This window comes from Anneissia japonica, unplaced genomic scaffold, assembly GCF_011630105.1.
Source record: "Anneissia japonica isolate Jap-2015-1 unplaced genomic scaffold, ASM1163010v1 scaffold493_len2256704_cov171, whole genome shotgun sequence".
Taxonomy (NCBI): Eukaryota; Metazoa; Echinodermata; class Crinoidea; order Comatulida; family Comatulidae; genus Anneissia; species Anneissia japonica.
The window spans coordinates 532,625-557,106 of NW_022727062.1; the positions used below are offsets into that span (position 1 = coordinate 532,625).

General features: G+C 33.0%; 2 protein-coding genes across 3 annotated transcripts in view; one reads left to right on the plus strand and one right to left on the minus strand.

Moving 5' to 3' along the window:
* The window catches only part of LOC117113409, a gene marked incomplete at its 5' end in the record, with an annotated part of 48,770 nt that extends 33,157 nt beyond the window's left edge, over positions 1–15,613 (plus strand). Inside the window, 21 exons of the mRNA XM_033256731.1 lie at positions 118–275; positions 779–841; positions 1,545–1,793; positions 2,776–2,892; positions 4,215–4,328; positions 4,927–5,076; positions 5,557–5,673; positions 6,134–6,247; positions 6,831–6,939; positions 7,475–7,582; positions 8,001–8,117; positions 8,488–8,559; positions 8,981–9,052; positions 9,787–9,858; positions 10,325–10,396; positions 10,733–10,804; positions 11,330–11,404; positions 11,616–12,607; positions 12,797–12,856; positions 13,308–13,552; positions 13,921–15,613. Of these exons, the coding sequence (XP_033112622.1) occupies positions 118–275; positions 779–841; positions 1,545–1,793; positions 2,776–2,892; positions 4,215–4,328; positions 4,927–5,076; positions 5,557–5,673; positions 6,134–6,247; positions 6,831–6,939; positions 7,475–7,582; positions 8,001–8,117; positions 8,488–8,559; positions 8,981–9,052; positions 9,787–9,858; positions 10,325–10,396; positions 10,733–10,804; positions 11,330–11,404; positions 11,616–12,607; positions 12,797–12,856; positions 13,308–13,552; positions 13,921–14,064 (3,292 nt within the window). The remainder of the gene's footprint in view (positions 1–117; positions 276–778; positions 842–1,544; positions 1,794–2,775; positions 2,893–4,214; positions 4,329–4,926; positions 5,077–5,556; positions 5,674–6,133; positions 6,248–6,830; positions 6,940–7,474; positions 7,583–8,000; positions 8,118–8,487; positions 8,560–8,980; positions 9,053–9,786; positions 9,859–10,324; positions 10,397–10,732; positions 10,805–11,329; positions 11,405–11,615; positions 12,608–12,796; positions 12,857–13,307; positions 13,553–13,920) is intronic.
* Positions 13,967–23,912, minus strand: LOC117113402 (activating signal cointegrator 1 complex subunit 1-like). 2 transcript variants are annotated; one of them, XM_033256722.1, is made up of 10 exons: positions 23,757–23,912; positions 23,073–23,192; positions 21,595–21,795; positions 20,481–20,659; positions 19,795–19,884; positions 18,958–19,004; positions 18,743–18,862; positions 17,172–17,388; positions 16,183–16,306; positions 13,967–14,099 (listed from the first exon to the last, which is right to left on the minus strand). In XM_033256722.1, the coding sequence occupies exons 2-9, from the start codon at positions 23,188–23,190 to the stop codon at positions 16,190–16,192; spliced, it is 1,089 nt and encodes a 362-aa protein (XP_033112613.1). In that variant the 5' UTR covers positions 23,191–23,192; positions 23,757–23,912; the 3' UTR covers positions 13,967–14,099; positions 16,183–16,189. The 2 variants fall into 2 exon arrangements, with proteins under 2 accessions (XP_033112613.1, XP_033112612.1); XM_033256721.1 differs by lacking the exon at positions 13,967–14,099 and having other exon boundaries at positions 15,910–16,306.
* Between the last annotated feature and the right edge of the window lie 570 nt (positions 23,913–24,482).

The window sequence follows — 24,482 nt, forward strand, 5'->3', positions numbered from 1 at the left end:
AATACAAATTAATTTATTGATAAGTTTTTTTTGGAGGATGGACTGTACTGCAAGCCTAGGCTACATAATTGCATATTGATTAAAAAAAAATAATTGTTTTTATTAACGTTTTCAAAGCTCCGAATGGACAAACAGCCAACCAGATGGATTCACGTCAGAGAATTGCGGACTTATCATGATAGCGAATATACATTCAACCAACCATTGGCACGATGTCCCATGCGCTAGGGAACACGCCCACCGTTATATTTGCAAGAAAACCGGGATATTAAAAGGTAAATTAATGTCTACGTCACCAAAAATACCAGCACAAAGTAACAATATAAAATAACCAACATTATTTCATAATGTGATTATTAATACCGCATTGCGTGAAGTGGCTTACCTTTGCATTCCATGTTTATAGTCAAAATCTTGTAAAACCAGAATTACTGACTACTAAAAATGGCTCGATCCACGATTTACAAAAAAAATCATTTTACACCTGTTTGGGGTATTTAAAAAAACAACTATTTGTTGAAAGAAATAGACCTAGTATATAATATTAACCATTCACTGCTATACTATATCTAAACATATCTCAAAATTCTCGTCATAATACACAACAATATATCTATATCTATGTATATATATATACTATATATAATGTAAACTTGATAAAAACATTTTATAACACAATTGGTACGAGAATGATACTGCATAGGCTTATTGAGAGCATTAAATATTAACTAACGTATAATGTTTTACAAATCAGACAATTAACTTAATCTTTAATTAGGTCAGACCAACACTGAAGTACCCTTAACTTTCGAGACGGTTAATGTTATGGAATACGCATATGGTAAGTAATACCCAACTTTGTACATACGGACCTTTAAATTAAATGACTGCGAACATGAGTAAGCACTATTGGTATAGGCCTATTAATCAGTAGCCATTTCCTATGAGGATAGCTGATAGACATTAACATGACACAATAGTACCTGGATAAACTGACAAACAGCCGCCGAAATGTTCCAATAAAAATTTACTATGTAACAAATACAGCGGACATGTCTGTATGCCTACAGGTGCTGGCAGTAATACAATTATTTTTTTGACTGTCAGTCATTACATTAATGCTTGCTATCAATAATGTATATGCCTATTATTGACTGTTTCTGTTTCAGAGATTCAGAGTCTTTTCTTTCTTTTTTTTTATCTTCAATATAAACTTCATTTTCATTATCATTGCACTACTATGAACTTTTCAAGACATGATTCCTTTTCTTGAAAATTTAGGATATATTTTTAAATGTTTTGATTTGTGTAGGCCTATTTGGGTGAGAGTAGGGGAGGAGTAGTTGAAGAATAGAAGGTGATTTATATATTATGATCTACCTGTAATAACAAGTATCAGCTAGCGTATGCCAGAATGCTGAACGTAGGTGAAGTGGAGTATGATTACGATGATTCTTTCTTTCCGTCATATTCTGGTTAAACAAAACATTATTATAATATTTGTTCTATATATTTGATGATAACAAAATTATCTGATTGTCTAGATTATGGAAACTTTTGTGGAGAAAACCATTTCCTTTGTGATAACGGCGAATGTATTCTGAAGCCAAGTGTCTGTGATGGATACGCACATTGTATTGACAACAGTGATGAACTGCATTGTTGGAACCACAGTAATGATTCACAAAATGTTATATATTTTGACTGTGACACTAATGACGAAAATATTCCGATTAGCCGTGTTTGTGACTTTGTCACTGACTGTATGGATAGCTCAGACGAATCGAGTTGTGGTAAGACTATGTTTCTCAAATAGAGCTATTAAACAAGCCAGCACAGTATGCTTATAAGATGATCTTCTAAGTTATACTTTTCAGTTAGTAAATATATTCATTACAGAGCGTTGTTAAAGAGAGTTTAATTGCAAAGACACTTTAATTTCAAAGACATAAACTTATTTTGTACAAAACGTAAAAATGAGATAAGATACTTATATAAGCAAATTTGTCAGAAGTAAAAGCGCATAGTTGACATGTCAAAATCAAAGGAAGCACAAAAAATACTAAAACGCATAAACCACCAACATATGCAACAGTTGTTTTTTTTTATAAAACGTAAATTCATCAAGAATAAAAATGATTATTGTCAATTAATAACGATATAAAAACAAACAAATTAACATATTAATTTAAAATGAATAGCTAAAACGTTTTTATTTTTTTGTTATACTTCGGCAAGTTGATTTTAAGTGATACTTAAAAAAATGTTTTTTTTTTCGATCCACTAAATTTATTGAAGTAAATTAATAACAACATAGCTAGAATATCTATTCACTTATCGCTTTGTGATAATGGCGAGAACAATGATAATAATCAGAAATATCTCTTGAGTAGGTCAGTTAGCTGTTACGCTTTAAATTCTCCTTGTATTTGACTGAAAAATACATTCATTTTTTTAACGAAAAGTTTATGAAAAGTTTTCTCTGTCGACCAAAGAAGATTTTTAAGATTGCTCTCTAATCAAACAAGTAAATCCATGTAAAATCACTCAAACTTACGAAATACGTTAACATTTTGATGCAAGTAAAACTGCTCATATTTTTCTAACTTAAACTTCAGAAATACGTAAACATAGACAAGAAACAAACTAAAAAAAAAATAGGCCTATGTAGACACAAAGTAATTCTTGTCTTATTATTTATTACTTTGTAAATTTAAGTCAATGTCAGTAATGAATGTTTTGTTATTATTATTATTGCCTGTCTTTTGTTCGCAGTGCATTCGGTCTGTAATGAAAGTCATTTTCAGTGTGAAAACGGTCAATGTATTCCAGCTGCTGCCAGGTGTAATCTCATTAGTGACTGCGTTGATAAATCGGATGAAATAAACTGTGGTAATTTTTATCATTTTGTATTTATGTATTACGTTATTACTTTTTTATCATTAGTTTTTATTATATTTATTAATGATACAATGATATGAATACTATGATATACCGTAATTAAATTCTCGAATTGAAGCCCCCCCCCCCCTCTTTACTTTACAAAACTAGCCTCGAATAGAAGCCCTTCTCCCCATAGGTTTCTTTTCAAGATAGAATGATTTTTTTTTCGAAATAGTACAATACATACACTGTACATAAAGAAACAAAATAATTATAACATGGTTGGTTTATACAGAAGTTTAGGTGATTGAATCCCCCGTTAATACACTCCATGATACAGATTGATGTTACAGTGGCCTATTTATTGTTTAGTAGTAGTAATTCCCAAAATTTACAGCATTCATTTTGAAAAAAAAACCCCAACCTCCTCTTTAGTAGCCTCGAAAAAGAAGCCCATCTCGAAAAGAAGTCCACCCAAAATTCGCAAAAAAATTGAAGCCCCCCCCCCTCTTTACTTTACAAAACTAGCCTCGAATAGAAGCCCTTCTCCCCATAGGTTTCTTTTCAAGATAGAATGATTTTTTTTTCGAAATAGTACAATACATACACTGTACATAAAGAAACAAAATAATTATAACATGGTTGGTTTATACAGAAGTTTAGGTGATTGAATCCCCCGTTAATACACTCCATGATACAGATTGATGTTACAGTGGCCTATTTATTGTTTAGTAGTAGTAATTCCCAAAATTTACAGCATTCATTTTGAAAAAAAAACCCCAACCTCCTCTTTAGTAGCCTCGAAAAAGAAGCCCATCTCGAAAAGAAGTCCACCCAAAATTCGCAAAAAAAAAAGAAGCCATCCAGGGCTTCAATTCGAGGTTTTACTGTATATCAAGATTGTCTGAACTATTAGGCCGGGCCTAACACGTTTAACTTTTAAACGTTTCACCAAAGACGGGACAACTTTGCTCTTGGAGCTTTGCGTTTAAATTCTCCACGGTATTTTAAAAGTGTAGTAGCGCAAACGTAACGGTATACTATGTTTCATATTTTTTCTTATCTAATTATTGTGAGACATAATAATATTAGTCAATGATACTATTTACTAGTAATAAGTGTACGAAAAAAAATTAATAACAAGCTGTTATTGAAATCAACAATGGGGTCTTAATTGTATGTTTCGATGAAGCATACCTAGATGTTTGTAACACCGTCCTAGAATGAACGTCTGAATCCAAATATCAAATAAAATGTACGGTACTGTATGTATGGCCGTTGCAATTTTGCTCGCACACGTATAATACCTTTATGTTTATTCTTCCCAAAAGATATCTGTAACCACAGCTTTCAATGCTATGATGGAACTTGCCAGCCGAATGAAGCAGTTTGTGATGGGTACAAAAGCTGCACTGGTCAGTACTGGGAAGACGAGCAAAATTGCGGTATGTCCCTGTCACGCTTGTTCTTAAATGGGTTCAGACGGGATTATACATAGGGTCAGTTTCCGGAGGACGCCTGGGTCAACGCGATTTTACCCAAAATTCTACCGAAAGTTACTGAACTAGCGTTGCGTGGATAATCGTTCACAGAGCGTGAATGAATCCATGTCAGCTGACGGAGTTTTGTTCAGAGGAATGCTAACACTCACCTTGTTTTTGAAACAAAAATATGATAGAAATATATTTTAGAATTTGTAACACAATAAGTAGAGCAATAAAAACTGATTTAACGCGTTTAAAATTTGGTAATGAGGTAAGTAGTATTTACCTTGACTCACGTTTGCACATTATGTTTAAAATTCACATTTAAATGTTATGACATTTCTATTTCAAGTAATAACGGTATGTTATTTTCAGGATATACTTTTAAATTCAAAATGTAATCGTCGCTAATAAATAAAGTTAAGAATGAATGAATAAATGAATGAATATAATCATTCGCGTCAAAAACAATGTATCGTACAAATCGAGAAGCAACTTGCGGTATTGTATTCTGTTATTATAGTTCGATTTCGTTCTTATATTATGCTAATATTAACAGACTATCATAAACAAGGATTTAAGTGTCCCGACAACGAGTTACAGTGCAACAATGGTGCTTGTATGAATCAACGAGACGAATGCATTTATGACTTAACAGTAGATGGATATCAAAAAGGCTGTAAAGATGCTACACATCTTAGATACTGCGGCAAGTATTAAAGATTCTCTTCCCTATCTAATTGAATTATCAATAAATAAATCGATTTTAATATTGTAATTCGAATCGTTGCAGCAACGTTATTAATTAGTCAGAAATGATATTATAAATACGAATTTTGCAGTTCTACAAAACTACATGAGTTATTGTAACGTAGCTGGGACCAACCAAACCTCTTTGAAATAACACTGTTGTTGACGTCTGCATTAAATACATGCAATTAGAGGTGGGAAGAGAGATTTGTGAAATAAATAATAGTGGTGATATAGAATTAGATGAGGAATCGCCCCAGCTCCTGCTTTTGAAGTCTCATTTATCCCTTATCAACAACTACGCATCTCAAGAATTTTTACAAGAAAGTATCTACAGTATTATGTCACAACATGTTTTCTTCCCTTTTGAATTGTATTTCAACTTTTATAATCTGTAATTGCTCTCTAAATTGTAAGTTTGCTTTATTATTTGACATAGAATCATTTCAATGTCCGGAAATGACGCTTAAATGTCCTGGATCATACTGTATCCCCCAACTGTTAAGATGTAATGGTGAAATTGATTGTCCTGATGGAAGTGATGAGTATGCATGTGGTAAGTAGACGATTTGTTGTTATATAAGATGTTTTAAAAAATGATTTAACAATTATTTCAGATCGTAATAACATAAGCTTCAGTTTCATTATTAGTAACAATAAAAAGTATCTTGATATATACAGCTACACCACAATAACAACAACTATAATAAGAATGTTGTTTTGCGTCAGGGAATTCCATATCAGTGATGTTTTGCCATTCCTTACGTGTTTACTGAATACTCAATACGTTCCCAAATACTTACGAAAGAAAATCTCGCAAGTGATTCTGGTAGGAATTGTCAGGTAGAGCAAAACACTACACCTATGTAATAACAGCAATAATTATAATCATACTAACAATAGCCACAGCTACAGATACAAGACCAACAGTCATGTATATACATAGTGCTTTGCAATGGAGCATCTCAGACATTTACATTGTTATAAACTTTGGAAGTATTTCCTTTTTTTCTCAGATTCTTTTGCATGTCCCGGGAGCTACCGATGCCGAGACAGTTTTTGCATTTCTCAACAAAATGTGTGTGATGGTACGAGACACTGTCCCCATGGTGATGATGAGCTGTACTGTGGTAAGTTTAAATTTTTTTTTTTGTAAACGTTTTCGTCTGTTGTAACCACAAACTTGATTTCGATGTTAGGCATCATGATGTTCGTGTTTTAACCATAAAGGTGACCTAGATGGTCGGCTGATATTAAGGGGCTTCTTAATAAATGAAATAATATGATGCGTTGATCAGCGAAGTCTCTTAATGAGGCTTAGGCAGTAGAGTTGTTTTTCATCGCGAGAAAAGTCGTGGAATTGAACCCCGAACCTGGGATTAGAAAGCAAGCATCTTAATCAGTGAGCTATTCAACTTCACTCCGTTACTTGCAATCATGTTCGAACTACATCTTTAAAACAATGAGCGTAATTTTCAGACTTACGAACAATGTTATGTTAATACGCGGAGGTCTGTTACTCAGAATCTACAAAATCTAATTTGTATAAGTTTATTTAATTTTTAATTCGTCTTACTGGTTTCTTATAAAGAAAGAATTCAATAAGTAGCATTGCGAATATTTTGCATACGTCAAGACATTTCTACGTCATCAAAATGCCTTTGCGTCAACAGAAGTAACTTATTTTTGTAATAAAAACGCCTTATATTCTAGATGTTGATTGTCCTGATGGCTGTAATTGTATTGGATATTCTGTATCGTGCGTCGGAGCCGACTGGAATCGCGACGCTGCTGTCCAGCTCCCTATAAAAGCAAGAGCTCTGTAAGTTGGACACATAATATAATTTGTGCATTGTGTGCTGGAGGGAGTGGATGCATTTTACGCTATAGCTACCATTTTCAATATTAAATTTTGTATATTTTGCTCATTCTCTTTTGTATCCTAATTAAGGATTAAATGAAACACAGCTTAGTCTATAACACGGTTTTATTATACGAGTTTCCTAAAGGAAATGATGTTAGTCGTGAACGGAAAAGGTGGGGGATAAGGAGGATGTATAGGATTTGAACCCAAAATAGTTGGATTGAGTGATAATCATCTTTCACCAGGCTACAATTTCATGGGATTGGAAGGCAACTACCCAGCAAACGTTTAACGCTCTTGTTACAAAATGACGTTAACACAACGTTACAGCAACTTCATTCGAAATTACATTGTAAATAATATATAATAAATAAACTGTAATGTTATTACGACGTTATCATACGTTTTGTTATGTCGTCGAAGTGTTAGCCGGCTGGGTATCACTTTTCAGTTTCATCACAAATTGATATTTATTATAATGATTGGGTTTCAGGAATTTGAGCAGTATAATTTCACAATCAAGACAGCGAAGGAACGTGGTAGCTAGCAAGACACTCAGCGATGTCCGGTATATTGACAATTTCACGGTGTTATTGAACCTGTAAGTAATTATTACAATTTTTAAACACAAATATATACAGAGTCGTATTTTCGTTTAAACATGTTATTCATTAATTTTTTCACATGCTTTAACTCCAAGCTTTCTTTCGATGTCAGATTAAATCCTTATTAGGCATTATCGTGTTCGTTACTTGCAATCAGGTTCACACTGTATCTTAAAAATATGATTGTCATTGTTAGACTTACGAACAGTGATAAATTAATACCCGGGTGTATATTTTAGGCTAATTGCCATTTTCAATATCAAAGTTCGTATTTTCTGCTTCATTTTCATAAATATCCAAATTATAGGATGAAATGAAACATGGTTTTATTATACGAGTTTTAGGAAATATATTAGAAATGGGTGTCATGTTGACTCATTATATAAATTTGATAGTGATTATGATTGGTTTCAGGAATTTGAGCGACGGTATAATTTCACAATCAATAAAGCGAAGAAATGTGGTAGATGGCAAGACCCTAAGCGATATCCTGTATATTGATATCAACAAGTTCACAATGTTATTAAACCTGTGAGTACTTTCTATTACAATTTAAAAAATAGAAATATAAACTGATTCGTAAGTGTAAATGTACTATATCTAATAAGCATGCGCTCTCATTACTTAATCCGTGTATGCTTCCTTGCAAGATGACAACACAAGCAACTATATTGCAAGTGACTCGTGTTATTCCCACTTTTTTGTTGATTGGTTAAGGCTGTTAATCTTCCATATAGGCTGTTGTTGACTCTAGTTCTAAACAATCGAAGAGTCGGTTAAATGTTTATTTAGACCTTTTTATTTTATTGAATTCTCCAAATCAACAATGATATATTTGTATTAAAGATAATGAAATAACATGCATTTGTAATGTTTTGTAATGTTTCTTTCATATTTTAAGTGACTTATCAAGTATCGGTTTGGATATTGTCATCCCTGGAACCTTCTCAAATTTACACAATCTTCGAAAACTGTAAGTGTATGAGGCTTTTAGAATTTTATTTCTTATCTCAAGAAATGTTTCATTAATTTATTTATTAAGTAAAAAAATGTGTTTTATAACGATACAAGAAACAAATACAAGAGCGTTAAAGAGGAAGTGGCTAGTACTGTACAATTAGGCCTATGTTAGTTGAAAAGCTGCAGTCGCTTCGTTTTCTACAAATGGATATGTATTATATAAAAAATGTTTCTTAGACACACACTCCGTTCAAAAAGCGTAGTCGCTTCGTTTTCTACAAATGGATTTGTATTATATAAAAAATGTTTCTTAGAAACACATTCCGCTCAAAAGGCGTAGTCGCTTCGTTTTCTACAAATGTATTATGATATAAAAAATGTTTCTTAGAAACACATTCCGTTCAAATAAATTGTTGGTTCTTTTATATTTTCAGACGCCTCGCTAACAACAACATTATGCATCTAAGCAACGGTTCATTTTTAGGTCTTTATCAACTAACTAAAATGTAAGCAATACTGGTTTAATTTAGGACTTATTTGTATGATTCTTGTTACTTTTAAAATGTAACTTGGAAATTCCACTCTACATCAACAAATATCAAAATACTAAAATGCAAATCAGGCAGGCTTCTATAAGGCAGTGGATCACAACAGCGAATGCGAAAAACTAATTTGGAATTTATTAAACATTTGATCCACCTTTCAACATAGATAATAATTATGCATCTAGAATACAACGCCTGGTAGTTTACATCTTTTTTCAAAAAGCATTTTGAGATAGATTTAGTAAAATTTTATACACTTTATCAATCTCACTTATTCTCATTATTTTACCCCTTGTCATTGGATAACATACAATGTTAAACCAGCACAAAGTACTAAACAAACTTCTTTTCTCCCGGGGGGAGGGGTATACCTCAGTGGAAGAAACCAGTACATTTTTGTGCCATAACATTTTACCAACCCATTGTTATAATACAGAGTAGAGATAAACCCAGATAAATGTGTCTTGTCCAAGGACACAAACGACTTGCACAACGAGGATGTCCAACCTCAAGATTGCCCCCCCCCCCCCCCCCGTGCTACTAATTACACAATTAGTGTATTAAAACAAAGGAATGAATATCTAAACACTGTCAACGTGTTTTGGCTGCATGAAAATGTTCCTATTACGATAAGTTACCGTGGCCTAAAATCACACATAACACAATCATAGAGCTATATTTCTTTTTACCATCAGTGATCTAAGTGGAAACCCAATACAAGTCATCAAAAGTGGTGCATTCCGAGGTATGCAGAGCATTCTGTCACTGTAAGTATTATATACAGCTGCAAGCTGCATTTGAATACTTTGAGCATGTCGACAGTTGACTGTGCTGTGGGTGTGATAGTCCTCCGTACAAGTTCGTTTACCTTCGCAGCATTATTTTGGTTCCATTCATACTACTGCTAGGTAGAGAAACAATCGCACATAAAATGCCTTACCAAGGACACAAACGATCTTACACAGCGTGGGGCTTGAACCCCCCCCCCCCCGAGCTCAAGTTGGGGATCCAAGCCACAACAGTTGTGCCAACAGCTTACACGTACTTACGTGTAACAGATTGGAAGCTTGGAACGTGATGGTACTTATACACAAACTAGTTGAGGAATCGGTATGCAATGTCTTTTCTCTCGATTCAGAAACTCAAGGTAACAAAAATTGACGCAGAACTAATCCATAATTAAAATAAAACATTTTATAAACTTAACAAAAATTTTTATTTTTTTATTAACAGCTCCCTTGAAAATATGCTTTTGAAAGATTTGCCTGATAATGCATTTATGGGCTTGAACAATTTAACAAAGCTGTAAGTAACTTTATAATACTCAGAAAACATGCAATAATACTGTAGAAAGTGTACCAATAATAGTCTTTATTTACGTACAGTAATTATGTTTTGTTGCCTACCTTATCATGAGCTAGAGATAGGCAGAACTTCCACGTAGGCATGATTGTGAAATGGGATTTTAGAATAATAAGTATACACATGACAAATATTCCACTTAATATTCGGAACTCAAACCTGTAAATTCTTATTGTCCTCGTTTTTTAAGAACAATGAATGGAGAACTTGCTTCCAGAAAAAAAAAAAAACTTCGTTTCTGTAAAGTAATGGTATTTTCTTTGCTAATATTTCTGTAAGGTCACTGAGGAACAGTAGTTTGGTGAAAATTGCAACAGGTGCATTCAGCAATCTTCAGCAAACAACCTATTTGTAAGTAGCCTATTCATAATCACATGGTTACTAATTATTTTACTTCAATCATTATGGATGGTAGTATCATTATAATTATTATAATCATAAGCTGCTATTGTTCCCATATTAGTGTTATTTTATTTTTGTGTATTTTTATATTTACTTTACCATTTTATTTTATTTGAATTGTGGTTATCTTGTTGGTGAAAACAATCGTTTAAAGTATTTCGATGTATTTGCGTTAGGAATATGAATGAGTAATGTGTTTGCCATACCTGAAGTGCTATTGTACTGGAAACAGTACAGTACTCGGCAAGTCCCTAAATCCTTGCGAAATTGTAAGCTATTACAAAACCAGAGTGTTAACAGTTTATAGTGCATGTGGAGTGGTAAAAGTGAGCTGAAGTTAAATTAAAAGATTTCGATTGTGGTAACGTTAAATCCTTGATGAAGACATCACCTTTTTGAATGGAATAGGCATGCAGGAGAAATTTGGAGTGTATTCTTCATAGTAATATATTTTAATGATTTCTCTAAATGCAGAGATATATCCGAGAATGAAGGTATCAGTGAGTTTGGAGAAAACGTATTCGAAGGATTGGACAATTTGGAAACACTGTAAGTAAAATGTACTAGGTACGGTAGTATTTATTTCATTGATGTGCTACTCCTAATTCATGCATGCAACCGCCGCAGAAGCTCCAGTTTTGGAGGTTTTGTTTATTATGCAAAAACTCCAAATGTCGCCGAATAGTCATTTTCTTGTTCTTAAATGATCAATATTAAAGTAAAAATGTGTGTTACCTGACTGGTTTATTTTTATTTTCAGAATATCAGATGATTTTTTGTTTTGTTGTCTGATTGGCGAGATATCCAGATGTGAACCAGAACCTGATGAATTTTCCTCCTGTGATGATCTTATGCGGAATCAGGTTTTACGGGTCTTCATGTGGCTTCTTGGCTTTGGAGCGTTGGTTGGAAACTTCTTTGTAATCGTTTGGCGGTGTCACCACAAAGAGCGCAACCAAGTTCAGGGTAGCTTAATATTGAATCTTGCCATCTCTGATTTTATGATTGGCACGTACATGATAATAATAGCAAGTGCTGATATGTATTTCCGCGATGTATATGTATTACATGCTGAAGATTGGAAAAAGAGCTTTATTTGTCACTTATCTGGATTTATTTCTGTTATTTCGAGTGAAATATCCGTTCTTACACTGACAACAATAAGTATTGATCGCTTAATCTGCATTAGATTTCCATTTAGTAAGTTCCACATTGGACCATGCTCTGTAAAATTTATCATCGTTTTCCAATGGCTATTCTTGATAACATTAGCCGGGGTGCCATTTGTCTCTGAGAAGTTAGCAGCCGACTTTTACGGACGCTCAAGCGTCTGCTTAGCAATACCGCTGACAAGCGATAGACCAAACGGCTGGATTTATTCTGTGTTTATCTTTGTTGTGCTGAACTTAATTTGTTTCTTTGTCATCCTGTTCTGCTACGCATCAATATACTTCAAATTCAAAGAGTCCGCAAAAACGGTGGCATCAAACACGGCAAAGCCTCCATCCGCTGAAAAGAAGCTGGCGATCAAGATGGCGTTCATTATATCTACTGACTTCTTCTGCTGGGTTCCAATCATTACAATGAGTATACTCTCTCTCTCTGGTACAGTGATGATCCCCGGTGTAATGTACGCGTGGACTGCCGTGTTTGTTCTGCCTCTGAACTCTTCGTTAAACCCATACATATATACTTTATCGACCATCAAGTTCAAAAAGAGAAAAACCTCTACTTCCTGCTCTGAAATGTCACGTAAGTTTAACTAATTGTATACATTTTACACCTTTGATAAAATTCATATTCCTTTAAAACTTACGTTGTATATATGGCAGAGTTGCAATGTTTATACCTTCCTGTACAATTTTGTTGAATCATAAAAAATTCATCAGTTTTTACTGTTGAGTATTAAGTATCATATTATTTTGATTGTTCTTATTTCAGGATATACTTTAAAACAAATGGATTCAGACAGTTGTATGCGGTCAACAACATTAAATCCAGGTGCGATGTTCAATTATGTCAATTAATTTAAACAGTGTATAGTACATAAGTAACAACTAATTTAATTAATTTAAAATAATGATTGTTAAACAGTGGCGCTCCTTAACTATTGTCTCAATGACTTTAAAGCAACTGTATAAATAAGAACATCTCCACAAACATATTTATTTGAATTAATGTACTATAGCTTTCTATGCGGTTGTGTTTGCGTGTGTATACATATTTCACATAAGTTCCAATAATCAAAATTTCAGTGTTAGAACTATGTTTTTATGCATTATTATTTTAATACTTTTGACATAAAACAAGGTAAATTTCGATTATGTTATACCTATTCTGTTTTTTGTTTTTTTTTTTCAATTTTGACATCATTACATTCAGCCTATGGTTGCGAATTTAACTATAAAATTTTGAATTTATTTCAAAATAAATATTGATATTATTTCATCAGATATTCAAGATCGTTTCACAAAAATGCTGCTTCGTGAGATCGAACGATACCATGTGGTACCAATGATAAGTACCATCTCAAAGCGACCGTTTCTTCTATCGCAATACATGCAAAGTTCCAATAAGGTTTTATGTGAGGAAGACATCAATGCATTTGAAGAGGATCTTAACACAGCTCTTTCCTTTGTGCACCGGAATGGTCTTGTGCATGGCTCAGTCAATGAACATTCAATTTTAGTGCAAGCAGTAAGAGTATTATAAATATTGAGTTGTTGTTTGCAATGATGCCGCTGTAGTGTATACTGTCCTTTATTATCTATCAAACATACATTTTGCTCAAATTAGTCTGGAAATTCAGCATACACGAATAACATGATATAATTACGTCCCAAAACCATGTCTTGTATTTCGAGAATGACATACCACAACATTGTAACAGTACACAAAATAATGTAAAAACCAAAAAAATTTACAGTTAAAATGTTAAAATGGAACTTAGTGATTTCGGTTGAAGCATGTCCTGATGAAGCTGCCTCCAGCAGGTTGGCTTTCTTGTACAGCTCTATCAATTTATAAATCAATAATTTATCTTGTTTTTTTTAATTTTTAAATAGGGCTCACCTCGCCGAGCTTACTTGATACTCACCAAAGAAAAGACTCAAGAACAGGGAAGTGTTGACAGTGGGTCAACAAAGATCGATGAGGAACAACTAGCAGAGCTTCTAAAAAGATTGCGGGAACCAACCGACGCAGTCTAGACTGGTAGTATTGGATGTTATATCAACCCAGTAATCTTTAATAGAGCATACAAAAATTGACATTGGTTCCTTCAGAGGCAGTTCTCTGGTTATTGGATTCAAAGGAATCGTATCAACAATGTCCAACCTTCTTTTCTCCCAAGTTATCTAGTCATATCTCATAAATGTACTCTTCCACTATAATACTGATAGGTTACCAATCCAAATATGACAGAAAATACTGTGCCATACGTTACTGCAGCAGCACAAAAGGTATATACTGTACATTGAAGAGAGTCCTTTCCATCGCAAAATTGTTCTGCGATGGAAGTGCGCAGAATGTAATTGATAGGAAAAACGACATGTACCCATTGCAACTTGGTTGGGCGAAAAAAAAAAGCATTTACACTCTGTCTACACAGAACGAATATTAAAAAATCGTCAAGATCAAAAAAATATATATACGCAAGTTTGTGTGATGTCGATTTGTTAAGTGAAGTATTAGCTGCCAAAATTCGATTAGAATTTGGCTAAATTTTGGTCGATATTGTAAACAAATTTTGGCTGTAAGGTGGCGTGTCTCGAAACTGGTCTTTACCAATGCACAAAGCTTTCTACACTAAATCAAAATTAGATTCATAATTTTCATTTTTGTCTGTTTAAAAAAAAATGTGTGTTCTATCATATACAAGACAGTTTTTACTCTTGTATCAATGACCGTGTATGGTAGATCTGAAACTTACCAATTTACAATATTTAGAAGCAGCATAGTGGATATCTCATTTGGAGGCCAGAATACAGTTTAGAGTAGTACTGTATATATTTTACACGGCTATAGAACGCCAGCGTTACTCATTCAACATTGGTGGCCAAGACCTACTGTAGCTGAATTTGAATAGTCAACTCCATTTTGCAGCTTGATTTTTATAGTGTGGTATAAATTGCAGAGGTGTTTTGCAATGCACTGTTTAGTACGTTCAATTTCATCCATCCTACATCTTATTATCTTAGACTAATTTTCAGTTTACACAGATTGTATGAATATATAGATTATTCTAAAGCCTAAAATATCTCAGATTCTCAATCGAATCCACTACTGTATATAGAAAATTTAGTGAAAAAGGGGCATGCCTTTTGAGCACAAATACTGTGTTAAGTAAACAAATGACAGTAACTTTCAAAAAATTAATATATGCTCTATTGTTTAAATACTTGTTATTGGTGCTTGTATGGTGCTTTTCCTTGAGGTTAAGAAGAGCTTTTTATCGCTCTGTTTAAGTATTGCTGCCGTATCAGCACAGTAGCAGGCAACCCCACCAGGCACCCATTTTATACTCCTGGGGTTGGGGAGTATCATTGCATAAAGTGCTTTGTACAAATACACAAGTAAATTACTTAATTATTACTGAAATGTAAAGTGCAACTTTCATCCACACAGTACAAACAAATGGATTGTACATTTTAAAATTAATTTTTTAAATAAAATATTTAATCATCATAATACAAGCAATATTTGGGCTAATATTTTATATTAAATTAAAAAAAAGGAATCTTACCATATTCATATAGAGTAGATTACAGTATTTGTTTAGAAAATGCCTTTGCTTTGAAGTTAAATGAAGCTCATTTACTTGCGCTTTAAGAAGCTGATCTTTTTAATGGGTGTTATAAATTTGGTTGATTATTACTTTATTTTTTAGGGTAGGAAAATTCCTCAGTATAGGCCACCCACTTGATCTTTATTCTCCTAAGAAGTGTACCGTGTTCACAAAAATACCTGTATAATTGATCACCATATGTTTGTACAGTAGTATAAATAAGAAAAAGCAAAATTGTTTTCATACATGTCTTATTGAAAATATTAACTTGTTTTCAATTCATCATTTTTAATGATTTTTTAGCATTATTCCAGATTTTACCAAAGATAGCTTGGTACCAATGAATTTCTTATCGTATCGTATCTCTTTATAAGTATGAATACTTTACATTAACTTTGAGCAAACTATAAACGTATGTTGTTCTTTCGGTAGTGAAAATGATGAAACCCTTTAATCTACGAATTAGCATGTGAATAATACATGAGATTGCACTGTAACATAAATAATAATGTATTATGTCACCATTTATTAAAATACTTGCCTCTGGACTACTGTAAAGATATAAAACCCTCATTTCTGTAAAATTGATTTTCAGAGTTGGAGCCTTTTACTGAAATGTGTATTTCATCTAGATGACAAGTTGAAAAATTATAATCACTAAAAATCTGTAAAACAAACAATTCTTTTTAGTAATTTATTATTGTTTAAAGTAACTTCAAATGTTTGTACATAATTATTATTAATGTAGGTAATATTTAAAAAATTGGAGAAATATGTTTCATATTCAAATCCATTATTATTAAAATTCATCTGTATTTAATGAGGTACAGTATACTGTCCTGGTTATATTAATATACTGAAAGTCAGAGTAGTATTTTAGGTAAAAAATTTTAAACAATTTAAAAAAATAACAAAAACACATGTAATTTTTATATAGCATTCACTACAAAAATATTAAATCATGAATCTTCAAAAAATAGGTTTATTTCAGTAATACAGAAAGGTGTCCTTATAATCTATATATACTTGAAGTTTAGTAGTATGGTATTTTACTTTTTAAAACAACTTGTTTAGCTGCTGTAAATTTAATTTTATTAAATAAATTATTTATTTAATGAATTTCTGATGGCTGGTCCTGCAATTTTAGTATGGTTTGATGTTGGCTCATTTCATTATTTTCATGCTTCCGAATATTGAAAAAAATCAATATTTACAAGACTGTATCTAATTTACCCTCTACAATATTGTATATTATTGCACAGTATTTAAGAAATTCTACGTTATGTATTGCTGCAGGGCCGTTTTTAGCCCGCTTGTGTTAATATAGAGCCATTCAATGGTTGAATAAATACAAAAATATGATAATTTATTTTTTAACAGGAATCCTACTTTCATTGTAAGAAGTGATACAAGCCAAAATAGGAAAGCAACTAATGCTCTGTCTACACTGTCAAAATTTCTTTGAAACTGTTGCATACCCAAACTATTTTATCAGTCTGCAAATATTACACAATGCAACTGTATACATACCTCAAGAATAGACCGCGCATTAAAGGACTTCCTCTTTTTCTGTTCCTTCCGGTAACCTTTGCCACGACCTTTATCCCAGTTTCCCTTTTCTCCATCAGGTTCTTTATTGAATAGGCTATTGATCAACGTACCATGGATCTTCACACGATCATATTGCCTCTGCATTAAGCCTTCGCTAACAAACTGCTCAACAAGACTGTCTGCCAGGAGTTGCAGCCTATGAATAAAGATTTGAATAAATATTATTATTATTTGATAACAATAAAATAGTAATTAATATCAATTTGAATTTGATGATGTAGAAATTTAAATTATATATCCTGTAAACATGTACATAATTTTAAAAAATACTATCAGTTTAAATCTTGAATGTTTTCCTGTGTTGAATTGACTTGCATGTATATTTTTTAGTTATCAGAGCAAATGTGATGCTCATGGCCTTAAAAAAGGGCTGCTCACAAATTAAGTGGAGGGGGGGGGGGGTGTTCATATGCTAGTAAAGGGGTGCACACAAAATAAATGTATACTCCTAAGGGCTTAGAAAATAGGTGCACAGGAAGAAGGAAGAAAATTTGGTGCATACTGGCTATCAAAGTGGAAACCTACTGTATAAGCAAATAGGAGGCTAAAGAAGCAATGTGGGTGTTCATAAAGCAAAAAATATAGCAGCCTTGGGTAGCAAAGGGGAGAGCATATTTTACCAAGCATCCAACACGCTAAAGGGCCCTGGATATTTAATTCAAATTAGAAACACACACAGTCCACCCTTATCGAACCTCCAGTTTAACTTCCTACATGGAGATTTTTGGGGGATCCAGTAACAACTACAAGGTTACGTTACTTACTTGTTAGAGTTGTCTGTAGGCTGAACATTACAATACAGTACATCCACCTGAGCCGGGTCATCATTCATATATTCTAAGCCAGAGATGGATAATTCTAATGGTTGATTTTGAAGGATAGCACTGAAAGTAACCATAAACACATACAGAATTAGAAAATTAACATAAACCTAATGATGAAAAATCCTAATGAAATTTAATATTCTGTAACCATGTACATGATTTTAAAAAATACTATCAGTTTAAATCTTGAATGTTTTCCTGTGTTGAATTGACTTGCATGTATATTTTTTAGTTATCAGAGCAAATGTGATGCTCATGGCCTTAACAAAGGGCTGCTCACAAATTAAGTGGAGGGGGGGGGGGGGGTTCATATGCTAGTAAAGGGGTGCACACAAAATAAATGTATACTCCTAAGGGCTTAGAAAATAGGTGCACAGGAAGAAGGAAGAAAATTTGGTGCATACTGGCTATCAAAGTGGAAACCTACTGTATAAGCAAATAGGAGGCTAAAGAAGCAATGTGGGTGTTCATAAAGCAAAAAATATAGCAGCCTTGGGTAGCAAAGGGGAGAGCATATTTTACCAAGCATCCAACACGCTAAAGGGCCCTGGATATTTAATTCAAATTAGAAACACACACAGTCCACCCTTATCGAACCTCCAGTTTAACTTCCTACATGGAGATTTTTGGGGGATCCAGTAACAACTACAAGGTTACGTTACTTACTTGTTAGAGTTGTCTGTAGGCTGAACATTACAATACAGTACATCCACCTGAGCCGGGTCATCATTCATATATTCTAAGCCAGAGATGGATAATTCTAATGGTTGATTTTGAAGGATAGCACTGAAAGTAACCATAAACACATACAGAATTAGAAAATTAAAATAAACCTAATGATGAAAAATCCTAATGAAATTTAATATTTAATGTCAACTTACCTGATAATATCTGTTTTACACTTGTGAAGCAGGATTGTGGCCTTTTCCTTAATTTACATAAAAGGGAAAGCAAAATTGTGTTAATCATTAAAACAAAAATATAAGTAGAGCAGTCACTCCACAGAGTGCATACCTCCACCCTGCAGCAAAATAATGGAACCGCCCGTCATACTCGGGTACAGTTATTTTTATAAGTGCTATTCGAATACGAGGGGCGATTCCATTATTTTATTTTACGGTCGAGGGTAAATAACTGAATTACCGTGACCTTGACCCTTTTCTTCTGAAAAATGAATGGTGTCTTTCTTTGATTATTATGTACCATTCCACTAAATTTAATGATGATCCATTCATTCATTTTTTTGTAATCTTGCTAAAACACACACAGATAGCTGTGAATATATAACCTCCTTGGCGGAGGTGGTAATATATAAGTTTTTAGTTGATGTTTGAAGACACTAAGCAACTAACATGTATAAATCAACTTATCTATTTAGAATTTAATAGTACACATGTAAGCAACATGGCTCTAGTTTATATGGCCCTGAGTGGTCACTCATTGGGAGTACTTTAGTTGTAAGTTAAGTTGACCTTATAAAGTTGAATTAAGAATACATTATTTTAAATTAAAATTAAGTCTGATAAGAAATAGAATTTTTAAAATAGTTTATCAAGTTACATCTCTTCTTATGAGTTTTATTACTCTAGTTGTAAGTGAAGATGACCTTTTAACGTTGGATCAAGAATAAATTACTTTAAATCAAAATTAATTCTGATAACAAATATAATTTTTTTTTTATTAGTTTTTCTATTTTCGTTTTAAGTTTTATTACTCACCACTTCATGTTTATTCATCAATACCAATGTTCCTAAAGTCAAGTGAAGATGTTCAGGCTTCTGAAACATTGTCTCATCCAATCCTTCAGACTTTACAGAAATAAATGATCACACTAATTAATCAAACACAAAAATCTGATCGAAATTATTTTTCCAAAACGAAATTACTGTACTTATAATTGCCCACTGATTTCGATTTTTAGATAAAATATGTTAGCCTTTATATTCTTTTCCAAATAGTGTATCAATAGTTTGTGCACAGAATTGTTACATACTATAAAACCAACAACTCAACATCTCATGTTAAACATAGTGTCATAACTACAGCCCTGTTCCAACTACTGTATAAAATTTTATTTTATAAAACATGTGAAATGCTTAAATATGGTCATGATGACATCATACTATGACCTTATATGGGCAAATCATGATCATTTGGGCATACAACATATTTTGTCAATTAAGAGTCTGGACAGGGCTATCAAATTTTATATAGCACATCATTACTACAACAGTTTGTCATAAAAAAAAAATTTGATAATGTGGACATTGCTTAAGGACACAATTAATTAATTATTGCATAATAATCACATTCCCCCACTGTAGCGAAAAAATTATAACTCTGCTAAATAATGTTACAAAAATTATTGTGAATTCATAGTGGATAGTATATAGTGCAACTATACCTCTGAACATGAACTCAGGACATCACTTTTGAACTGCTGGACGGCTTCTTTAGTCTCTGGGGTGACCAGTGGTATTGAGAGGAAGTGTGTGAATGGCTGCCTCTGTCGAGCAGACTCCACCAGAAGAGCGATTCGATCTCTTGCAGCGATGACATTTTTTCTGGCTTCTGAGTTTATGGCTAAAGGCATAAGATATTGAGATTAGTTGTATTACAGTACGTATTAAGGAGCATTGGATTTTGCACGATGTGACGCTAGAATGGTTTAACTCATGCGTGACCGTCCTTCTGTCCTCTGCACAACATAGATTTGGTCAAATTGCATCCTAGAATCGATGAGACAATGAGAACTTAATGTTCTCGCATGTGCAGTGTCTTCTTCATGACGTCCTTACATTCTACGTAGTACCATCATAAAGCTCCCATATATACGACCCTTGAACATCAGCTAAACTTCTTGGCTTACCTGAAAGGATCACCCTCTTAAATAAGGTTTAATTTTTTTTTTTTTAATAAATTAAAAATGAAAAATATACAGATATACTTCAAGTCAAATGGAATAGGTATTGATTAGTCTACATCATAGACTCAATGTGTTAGGGTTAGTAATTTGTTAATTATCAGGTGATATTTAAAGCAATTTATTTAAACATCTTAATTATAGGCTTATTTATAATTTAATTATATTATTATTATTATTATTATTATCATTAATATTATTATTATTAATCAAAATCAAATTAATTTTATTCAACTTCTCTAATAGCAGCAAAATTGTTGAATAACAATTAATACGATATGTAAATCATTACATAAACTACCTAAAACCTATTAAATTTATCATAATTATTACTATTAATTTTAAAATAAGTAATAAAGGATTATATGTTCTGTGTATAGTATCCTGGGAACATAAGGATACCCACACAGGTTAGAAAAAAATAAATTAATTAATTATAATATAATTGCTATTAATAAAATTATGATTACCAAGTATATTATATTTACATGAGGTTATGAATGAACTAAAAACAGTAAATTTATATAATAAATTAAAAAAATCATAACAATGATAAACAGTATATATTGATTTGCCTACTGGATCTAAGACTTACTTATTTCTTCTTCTTGTTGTCCTTTTGGTACAAAAATTTTTGCATTTGTTTCTGTTTCAATCCTTCTTTTCGTTTCCCCTTTCTTTCCTATTATGAGACCGTAAAAACCACTAGGTACATCCATCTTTATTTCATATCCTTTTTCTGTGTGTTTTATGTCATCCAGGCCACAAGGTCCATCATCACACGCAATATCATCTTCTACAAAAACAATAAAACGTACATAAATTTTATTATAAAAGTTACCTCAAATAAAAGCCCAATGGGCTTAATGACGAGAAGGCCATCTTGAATTGAAGCCCCCTCTTTAGTTTGCAAATGCATTGGCTTATATCGTGATACAATAGTACAATACATAAACTGTACATTATTGTCAAGGAAGCAAAAAAAAAATCATGATATTGACGAGCTTTTTAAATGGTCGGTTAAGTGGCAACTACCTTTCAATTTGGATAAATGTTGTGTTATGCATTTTGGTAGAAAGAATTTGGAAACTTTGTTTACGATGGGACATGCCTATGACAAAAAGGTTCTTCAGTCAGTGATTACATGTAAAACTTGGGAATTCTTAATGATAAAAAACTTATTTTTGATTCTCATGTTTCTCAAGTTGCCTTAAACTTTAAAGGCAAACAGGAAACTTGGAATGATAAAGAGGTCATTTGAATTTTTGGATAGGCAGTCTCTTGTTCACATTTATAAATCTATTGTTAGGCCAAGCATGGAATATTGCAGTCCAGTTTGGCAGCATATACTTTAAGGAATCAGATAGGCCCTTTCCATATGAACAAAGATTAATAATGCTGAACCTACCCACTTTAGAATTTAGAAGGCAAGGATCTGCACAAATTTATGTGTACAACATATTTAAAAGGAATTGATAGAATCCCAAGTAACACTTTTTTTGAGCTTGTTAAAGCATCTAAAACTAGAGGCCATGAACTAAAAATTATTATACCTCGTTCAAAACTGAGTGCGTCAGAATTTTTTTTACAAATGCTGTGTGCAACATCTGGAATAATTTACCAAGTCATGTGATTGAGGCAGACACGTTAAATCAATTTAAATCCCGTTTGGAAAAGCATTGGCGTAGTCACCTGTTGAGTTTACCCCATATGTACGAATTGAAGGACGATACACCAAGAGGGACACACAAGCTTCGGTTCTAGAAGTATCGGTATCAAGGTAGGTAGAAACAACAACCTGTAAATTGTATATCTCATCATGTTTGTTGGAAGAAACAGAATTCTCTACTTCATCAGACAAATTCTGATCAAACGCTCCTATTGAATCTGACAAATAAATTTTGGTTATAAATACTTCAAAGTTTATTTCTCCTCAACACACTAGTGTATGAGTGTATGATGAGTTAATATTACTTCCTCTCATGATAGGAACAGTTTGTCTTCTTACTTTATAAGTGGAATTCCCGTGATGCATGGGACTTCCCCTTTACCTACAAAAAGGACTTTCCTTACCAACATATGGGACTTCATCTTCCTCAGCTTCATTCCATGACTGGTTGGTTTGGGATAGTGGGTTTTTTCGATACAGTCTTCCACCTATATTCACAATAGGTGGTTTTAGGACATCCATGGCTAGAGTTAAAGAAAAAAAGCCCACTTATAAGTGATTATATTTTCTTTTATTTCACGCAGATCATCTTGTACAAAACCCTAACAATTATTAGGAAATATAATTTTTAAACATTAATTGGAGTAAACCATCAGCCAGCTACCTGCAAATTCTGGCTTGTTTCATTCTTTACTGGATATTAAAACATCAAAATATAAATACAACTGGTATAATTATTATACCAAGGTTGCCAACTGTTGATTATAATTATTACTCTACTACCTACCTGTGTAAAAAAAAAAAAAGAAGGTAAGCAAACATGGAATCCCCATCACTATTAGCCCTAGCTAGTATCTATAGGCATAGGCCCTTATCTATGCAGTTATTTTATTTACATCATCAGCTACCCGGTCAGTCTAGCAGGCCTAGGCCCTAGTAGTAGTGGGCCAGCCTAGGCGGAACTTCCGTTCCGCCTCCCTACTGGGTACTGCAGGCAACCCTAGCAGCCTAGAGGCTAGGGTTAAGGGTAGGCCTAGGCCTACAGTAGGGCCCTTAGGACTTAGTTTAGACTCGGTTAAGCATGTTACCGTTATGTTATGGCACTAAAGCCTAAACAGCACAACCTAACCACTTCACAGGCTACACCAAATCTCTTTTTGGTCAGTCGTCCTTAACTTTGTTCGTCAATAATTTCGACCAGCTGCTAAAAATAAACAAACCCGACTAGTAATAGCGCCACCTACATTTTGTTAACTTGGTTTTTTTAAAGTCGAATCGCGCGTATCAATATTTTATGTTATTATTTTTAATTCCGTCTTGCTCTTTTCAGTCAGTCCAAATCAGTTACAGCGTCTAGTCACATATGTAGCTATGCTGCCTTAAATTAAATTAATTATTACTTTAGAGTTATGTATGCTTTATTTTTTATTCTCTGTCAACATCCAGAACAATCACAGCTATCAATTAAGTTCATTGATTTATTGTTTAAAAACTTCCAAAAACCATGTCTATATTTGTAAATTTTAATGCAGCTAAAATTAATAACATAGCTTGGTATAATAAATTACGCATGGCCGTTTAGTTTGAACTATTTGTGTTATTAAGTTCTTGGAAATTGCAAATTTCTCTCTAAACTCACTTTCAAAGGCAAAAGTAATTGTTTACATTCCCAGTGAATCATTCAAGGAGCCCACACGCCCCTCCCTCCCTAAACTTTCAAAATTATTTAAAAAAAAAAAAAAAAAAAAATGGAGAAAAAAAACCAAACTATATTGAAATTGAAGTTTAAGGGTGCCATTTTCGGTCATCTAGAG

Bases quoted from the DNA above. Each gene is read 5' to 3' on its own strand.
- LOC117113402 (XM_033256722.1), bottom strand. From the start codon at position 23,190: ATGGATGTCCTAAAACCACCTATTGTGAATATAGGTGGAAGACTGTAT. The intron at 19,885-20,480 runs GTATAGTTGCAC...ATTTCTGTAAAG, and splicing joins TCCTGAGTTCATGTTCAGAG to TCTGAAGGATTGGATGAGAC. The intron at 18,863-18,957 runs GTAAGTTGACAT...GGTTACTTTCAG, and splicing joins TGTAAAACAGATATTATCAG to TGCTATCCTTCAAAATCAAC.